General features: G+C 36.3%; 1 protein-coding gene across 1 annotated transcript; it reads left to right on the forward strand.

Moving 5' to 3' along the window:
• Positions 1–3289: 3289 nt before the first annotated feature.
• On the forward strand, positions 3290–4210 carry LOC142624270 (uncharacterized). The gene has a single exon (XM_075797796.1). It carries the CDS (start codon positions 3290–3292, stop codon positions 4208–4210), a length of 921 nt encoding a protein of 306 aa, XP_075653911.1.
• The last annotated feature ends 3933 nt before the right edge of the window (positions 4211–8143 follow it).

The following is an 8143-nucleotide window of genomic DNA, read 5'->3' on the forward strand; positions in this document are numbered from 1 at the left end:
AAGTATTAATGCCTATGGCATGAAATCATGAAACTGATGAGAATGCATTGACAACCTTATCATTCTATATCTTTCCATTAATGCATCCTAACTTCCTTAAAGTAACTTTAGAATATATACTATATATAGTTCACACTCCAGACTCTACCTACCCATAAACACTAGTAAAGTTGATAACATTCTCACACCCACTTCCTCTTTTTTCTATTTGTGAAGAATGCAGATGACCATGTTCCGCAGCTCCATTTACTTCTTGCTGGTCTTTGTGTTCTCAGGTTCGTTCTATACACACGATAAGCAAACATGTTCGACTTATGTATGACCACCTATTAAAGTTAAAGTAGCTTTGGGTTTGTGTAGTAAATATGTTAAAGTTGAAGAAGTGGACAACAACAGCACGTGTGGAGTGAAGAAGAAAATAACAGAAAGTGGCAAAGATGTTGCACGTGCCAGTAAAAGAAGAAGGAAGAAATCAGTGACAATTGTCTAGCATTGACTGTGGAACAAGTGTCAAGCATTGATTAGTTGTATTGTTGAAAGTTTGTTAGTTAGTTATTTTCGCCGGAAACTTTGGCCTCTATTTTTAGTGTATATATAGTATGGTGATAATTATTTTGTAACTGTTTTGTATATCAGAAGGTTTTGGCTATCAATAAGATTTTTCTACTCTCTTCAAGAATCTCTTTTTTTACATGGTATCAGAGCATTTTCTCTATGTTTTAGAGAATTTTTTCGTTTTCTTAGTTTACAAACAAAGCTAGTTGCATGTTTCTTTCTCGTTCATGGCTTCTGATTCCACAAACAACACTCAATCTCAAACTGCACATTCAGTTCCTTCTTCAAGTACAGTAATGGCAAATGAATCTGTGAATAATCCTTTTTTTCTTCCAGCTAATGAGAATCTTGGTCTCATTCTCACATCACAACCTCTGACTGGCCTTGAGAATTATATGAGTTGGGCATGATTTATGTTCTTGGCCTTGAGTGCCAGAAATAAGTTTGGATTCGTGAATGGATCAATTCTTGATCCTGATCCATCTTCTCCATTGTTCAATTCTTGGAGTAGGTGCAATACTACGGTGCTTTCATGCTTAACAAATTCACTTTGCATGGATTTGAAGGCAAGTGTTATGTACATCAACACTGTGAAGGAATTATGGATTGACCTTAAGGCAAGCTTTCTTAAAGCAACACTCTAAGGTTTTTTGAGCTTTAGAAAGAGATCTCTCATCTTTCACAAGAATCATTCTCGGTGAGTTTTTATTTCGCAAAATTTAAGACCTTGTGGGATGAATTTGCCAATTGCCAACCTTTCACAGTATGTACTTGTGCCTATACTTGTGGATCTAAGTCTTCTCAACTAGATGCTCAGGACAAGGAGCATATATTTCGTTTTTTGATGGGGTTGAATGATAGTTATGGGAATATTATTGGTTAGATTTTGTTACTTGAGCCTTTTCCCTCTCCTAGCAAAGTGCGTTCCTTGATTTTGTAAGAAGATAAAAGAAGTATTGGTCATGGTTTCAACATGATTCCACCTAGAGATGTTGTTGCTATGTATGTGAATAATAACAAAGGTTTTTGTGGTAATCAAAGTCATAATCATGGTGGAAAAAGGGGTAATTCTACAAAAGACAAGTCTGTATGTACTTACTGTGGTCTCACTAGTCATATAGCAGATAAATGCTATAAACTTCATGGCTATGGCAAATCAAGTTGCTGTAGTGCTGCCCTCTGGAAACTTTGGAGTGGATGTTTTTCCTTCATCGGTGAATCCGAGCTTCATGACTGCTGGTACTTTGCATACTAGTGTTTTGTCCAATGTTGGTGTTCAACCAGACATTGTTCCTGCCTCACAAAACCTTGTTGGCCATACTTTTGGGGGCTCTCATTTGCAAGCTAGTCCACCCATTGTCCCAGGCCCAATGTAAGCAATTTCTCAACTTTCTAAAGAACTATATGGCTTCTAGATCAAGTAATGGTGCTCAGATTGCCCATCAAGTTGCTTCTATCATGGCACCAAATCCTTCCATTCCACAAATCTCACCTTCTACCTCCACTTCACCTTCTTGCTCATCCAATTTTTCAGGTAATCCATATTGGATTCTACCTAATCTTTCTCATTCAATTTTTATTGCTCAAGTTGTTGATAGGTATGCATATAAATCTAATACTTGGATCATTGATACTAGAGCAACAAATCATATGGTTCATTCCATTACTCAATTCACTACTATTACTTCTATAGTCCAAACTTGTGTCTATTTGCCAATTGGGGAACAAGCTTTAGTCACACATGTAGGCATAGTGCAAGTTTCTTCCACACTTACTCTCATTGAAGTTTTGTGTGTACCTTCTTTTAGTTTTAATTTGATATCAGTTAGCAAGCTCACCAAGAGCCTTTCTTGTTGCCTCATTTTTCTTGGTAATTGATGTTTCATTCAGGACCTTGCTCAACGGAGCACGATTGGTCTAGGTAAAGAAAAGAATGGATTGTTTCTATTGCAAGATTCAGATTTTAGAACCACTGCATCTGCTCTTGTTGCTGCTTTCAGTCACATCTCTCCTTCAAACTTATGGCACAATAGATTAGGACATCTCTCTAATTCAAAACTTTTTCTGTTGAAGCAGCTTGTACCTTTTGATGTTCCAAATAAAACACCTTGTTGTGAAGTTTGTCATTTTTCAAAGCAAAAGAGGCTTCCTTTTGTTTCTAGTACTGATGTATCAACTAAACCTTTTGATTTGATTCATTGTGACCTCTAGGGTCCTTTTGCTACTAGTACTGTTGATGGTTTTAAGTACTTCCTGACAATTGTGGATGATTTTACTAGATGCACTTGGGTTTATCTTCTTAAACATAAGTCTAAAACTCAATATTTTCTTCCTCAATTTGCTTCTATGGTGAATACTCAATTCAATAGAAAAATTAAAACCATTAGAAATAATGAATTTTACTTAGAAGGTTTCTTTCACTCTCATGGCATCTTGCATCAATTATCATGTGTTGATACTCTTCAAAAAAAATGCTGTTGTTGAAAGAAAGCATCAATACATTCTTAATGTTGCAAGAGCTTTAAGGTTTCAATCTAAAGTTCCTTTATGTTTCTAGGGTGATTTTGTCTTAACAACAATCCATTTAATCAATAGAATTCCCTCCAAATCATTAGGATATAAGAGTCCTTATAAGCTTCTTTTTCATTCACCATCTTCTTATGCTCATCTTACATGTTTTGGTTGCTTGTGTTTCATTTCTACCTTACCTCATAATAGAAATAAATTTGCACCTATGGCTAGAAAGTGTGTGTTCTTAGGCTATCCCTATGGCATAAAAGGTTATAAAGTTTTGGATCTTGAATCAAATTCTGTTCATATCTCTAGAAACATCATTTTCTATGAGCATATCTTTCCATATGTTTCTTCATCTCAACCTTCAGCTTCCTATCTAGATGATTTGGTCTTTCCTCATTGTACCTCAAACACCACTTCATACTCCTCTTTACCATCAATTCCTCCTTTAATTGCACCTTCCTCATCCCATTTGCCTCCTGAACCTAGTACAGGCCTTCTAGGTACCTCCCCTACACCTTCTACAAAACCCATTACTTCCACTGATTCAATTCCATCCATTTCAAATTTTGATCCTATTCCATCTACCTCTTCCTCACCTATTACAACTTTACCCATCTTAAGAAGGTCCACTAGACCTCATAGCCCTCCACCTTATCTTTCTAACTATTCTTGCAAATCTGTCAGCAGCAAGCCTGTTTCTAGTTTGCCTTATGACATTTCAGACTGTTTAGATTACTCTCAACTTGGTCCTACCTTCCATTCCTTTGTCATGGTAGTCAATACTACTCCATCAAAACCTATCTCTTTTCATCAGGCAGTTCAGTATCCTGAATGGAGGGTTGCAATGGACAAAGAAATTGAGGCCTTGGAAGTTAATGACACTTGGACTTCAGCCCAATTACCACCTGGTAAGTCCCCAATTGGTTGTAAATGGGTTTACATAATCAAATACCTTCCTAATGGCACCATTGAAAGGTACAAGGCTCGTTTAGTTGCTAAGGGCTTCACACAAAAGCATGGTTTGGATTACTCTAAGACATTTTCCTCAGTAGCTAAATCTGTGTCTGTTAGAATTGTGTTTTTGGCTGTTGTGAAGTTGTGGTTTCTTCATCAAATGGATGTCAATAATGCATTCTAGCATGGTAATTTGGTTAAGGGTGTCTATATGTGCTTACCACTTGGCTTTCACAACAAGAGGGAAAGCATGATTTGCAAATTAAACAAGAGTCTTTATGGTCTTAAGCCGACTTCAAGTAGGCTTCAAGGCAATGGTTTGAGAAATTCTCAAACACCATTTTGCAAATGGGATTTGTTCAATCTAAATCTGATTATTTTTTGTTCACTCACACTCAAGGGTCTTCTTTTACATTGCTTCTAATGTATGTGGATGACATATTGCTCATTGGAAATAACCCTGCATGTGTTGACAGTTGTTGAGGGGAAAATTTTGATGTTCCCAAATAGAATATAGGGTAGCCAAGCCGAAACTCGACAATGAGCCCTTGAAATAAAGCCCAAAGGCTTTCGGTGTTGTGTAAGTCCGCCCAAGCAAGAGATGGAAGATGCACCCTAACAAGAAGACAACAATAAAGCATAATAAACATGTTACTATTGTTAGTTTGTTATATTATTAGTCATTTTTATAGCATTATAGTTCAAATCAGTCCTTTAGAGGTAAATGTGAAATTACACTTAAAAGTTCAGAAGTTAATGATTAAATAAATTTATGAAGGTATTCAGTCCTAGGGGTCCTTGTGCGTCTTGGTCAGGGAAATTTATAGTACTTTTAGCCATCATTGCATCAATGTTAGGGAAAAACTCAATTGTTACAAATACATTATATTCTTCATAATAATAATAATAAACAAGGATTAAAGGCTCCCTAGTAACAAATAAAAGAGGAAAAATAGGATGGAATGAAGGGAGATAAAGATCTCCAGCTCAATGCAGCAAGTATTAAACTAAGATTTTGGTGTGTATAATTATAAGGCATGAATGAGGTGAATGTGGGCTATTTTGAGTGAGTGAGATGGGATTAAAACCAAGATCAAGGCTTTTGTGAGTGGTCTGTTTATGATTAGTTGAGAGACATTTATGGGCTGTGTTTGTGTGAAAAAGGAAAGAGAACATCTGAGATTAGATGAGTGTGGGCTAAGGATGATGAGTGGCGAGCTTGAGGGAGGCTAAACCATGAGCAAGATAGCAAACAAACCAGAATTTCAGAGAGGGTAGTTGTCCTCTGGTCAGTTATGGGATGTTTATGGAGTAAGAAGGTATAAGTAAGGTGGTGAATGTTGGGGTTATGGTGACTATAGGCTGAGAAAGGTTGTGAGTGAGCTCTAGAGAGCTTGGGGAAGCTTAAAGGAAGCTTAATAGGGACCGAATGTCTACATAATATAGTTAATGACAAAAATCCATAGAGAGGCCTCCCCCCCTTCCTTGTGGGTTGAGGTGTGTATGTTTTTATAATGGAGCTTTAGGGAAGCATTAATTAACAAAAGTCCAAAAAAACGTAGGGTTAATCAGAGGTGGGAAACCAAGGTTAATCTTCCTGGGATTTTTGGTCAGAAGTAGATGGTTTACTTTAGGGGCTACCTTGCTTCTTTGGGTAATGATGGGATTTTAGAGTGCTTTGCATTTAATGCCATGATTTTTTGGGCTGAGCTGAATCAATCTGATTATGACGTGTATCAAGAACGAATCCTAATACTGCAACTGAGATTTGGTCCCCAAGAAGTAAGATTCAACACCCTATGCCAGGTGTTAAATTCTTAGTTCACTTTAGGGGGTTCGCTGGAGATCCCTTTATGCCCTCCAAACCACATGTTCCCAATTTTTCCCCTTTAGGATTCATGGGCTTGGTACATGAATTATGTCTTGAACGTTTTTGACATTTATAGCATCAATTTGTTAAGGTTTGGATAACTTGGCTTCAACTCCCCTTCCGCTGGAGGTATAGCTTTGAGGAAGATGATGGAGTTTGATCACCCTTTAGACTTCAACTAATATGACAGCTCTCTGGCATTGTTCACGTCAGGCAGAGGGTGGCAAAAAACTGATGGGACAGCCCATAGTTCATCCTTAAAGGCTTGGTTCTCTTGTTAGGGTCTCTAGTTGTTTTTTGGTTAGGGATGAACAAGGGCTAGTTGCCCTCTCTCAAGCCTCTTGTTGGGGACTTTTTTGGGCTGGAACTTTGCTCCATTTCAGCACTTTTAGTTGGGCCACATGGCCCTTTCTTTGCTTGGGCTTGTTCCCTACTCCATGAGATTCTTGGTCTTACAAAATGGGCATTAAAGACATGCTTTGTCATGGGTTTTTTACTCCTTATGAGCTTTAGTTGTTAGTAGAGATAAAATGAATCCATAAGTTTTAATAAATATTTATGATAGATTTTGGGTATTAATTTGCATGGGCTTTAAATAGCAACTTGTATAGTTTCTCAAAATTTTTGCTATGGATTACTTTGTAAATGATATTTTCTTTGGGGCTTTTTAAATAATGACCTCCAATATTTTTCTTGAGAATAATATTTACAATGAGTTTTAAATAAGTATGGTAACAATCACTATAATGGAATAATGTGATGTTCTCATGAGTTTCTCTATAGATAATCATAATGGACATGTAGGATGAATATTACCATGAGTTTTGGTAATGAATGTTGTGATGTAAGATAGATAGTGAATATGAGTTTATAACATGAAATAAATAAATGTCATGGGTCTAATAATAACTTTCCATGGCCTTTTAGAAGATGATTGCCATGGGTTTTGAGAATAAATAATTCATAAATTTCATTAGCTTGTAATATTAAAGTAATATGTTTAAGAATTAAAGTATTGTTCATTATTGGACTTTTAAGTGGAATAATTATGATATAGTATTTTGCCAAGTATTAATAACCTTGGGCTTTTGATAAAATAGTGCCAAGTAGTTAGCTTGGGCTTTTAATAGTGCCAATGAGAATTGGGCTTTGATGTTGCCAATGAGAATTGGGCTTTAAATATTGCCAGCGAGAACTGGATTTTGATATTGCGAATGAGAATTGGGCTTTGATGTTGCCAATGAAAATTAGGATTTGATGTTGCCAATGAGAATTGGGCTTTGAATATTGCCATGAGTTTAAATCATGGGCTTTGATCATAGATTTGAATTCCATTGATAAAATTATTTTGCTATGGACTTGAATCATGGGCTTTTCAAATGTTGCCAAGTATAAGTATTCTTGGGCTTTAATTAGAATATGATGTGTGTATTGGGTTCATAGGGCCGGTTTTGGGCTTAACTAAATAATGATAATAAAATTGGATAAAATATGAGTTTTTGGGCTTTTTATGATAGTTTATATCATGACCCAATTTAGATAATGAGATATGAAATATTTATAATTAATGGAATAATAGAGCAAAAATATTTGGGAAAACTCAATAACTTGTTAGTGGTATAGATAGGTGGTACTCAAATAGAATTAGATGTTAAAAAAAAAAAGTACCCTAACAACAGTTTAAAGAAGTTACTTGATGACAGGTTTAGGTTGAAAGATCTTGGTTCATTAAGGTATTTCTTAGGCCTTGAGGTAGCAAGAACTGGTGAAGGCATAAACTTGAACTAGAGAAAGTATGCCCTTGAAATTTTGAAGGACACTGGTTTCATAGGTTCTAAACTAGTAAAGTTTCCTATGGAGCAGAATTTAAGGCTTTCAAAATATGAAGGGAAGCCACTTGTAGATCCTGGTCAGTTTAGAAGGTTAATTGGAAGGCTGTTGTACCTAACTTTAACAAGACTTAACATTACCTATGCTGTGCATGGGTTAAGCCAGTTTGTTTCATAGCCAAGGGAACCTCGCTTGTAGGTCATAGAGTGCTTCAGTACATAAAAGGGTCACTAGGAAAGAGAATTTTCTTCTCCAATAACTCTAATTTGCATATTAAATCATTTTGTGATGCAAACCGAGCTGGATGCCCTGACACAAGAAGATCATTGACAGGTTATGCAGTCTATTTGGGAGATTCCTTGATATCATGGAGATCAAAGAAGCAATGGGTGATCTCAAGAAGCTGAGTATAGAGCA

The sequence above is a fragment of the Castanea sativa genome, chromosome 2 (assembly GCF_040712315.1).
Source record: "Castanea sativa cultivar Marrone di Chiusa Pesio chromosome 2, ASM4071231v1".
Lineage (NCBI taxonomy): Eukaryota > Viridiplantae > Streptophyta > Magnoliopsida > Fagales > Fagaceae > Castanea > Castanea sativa.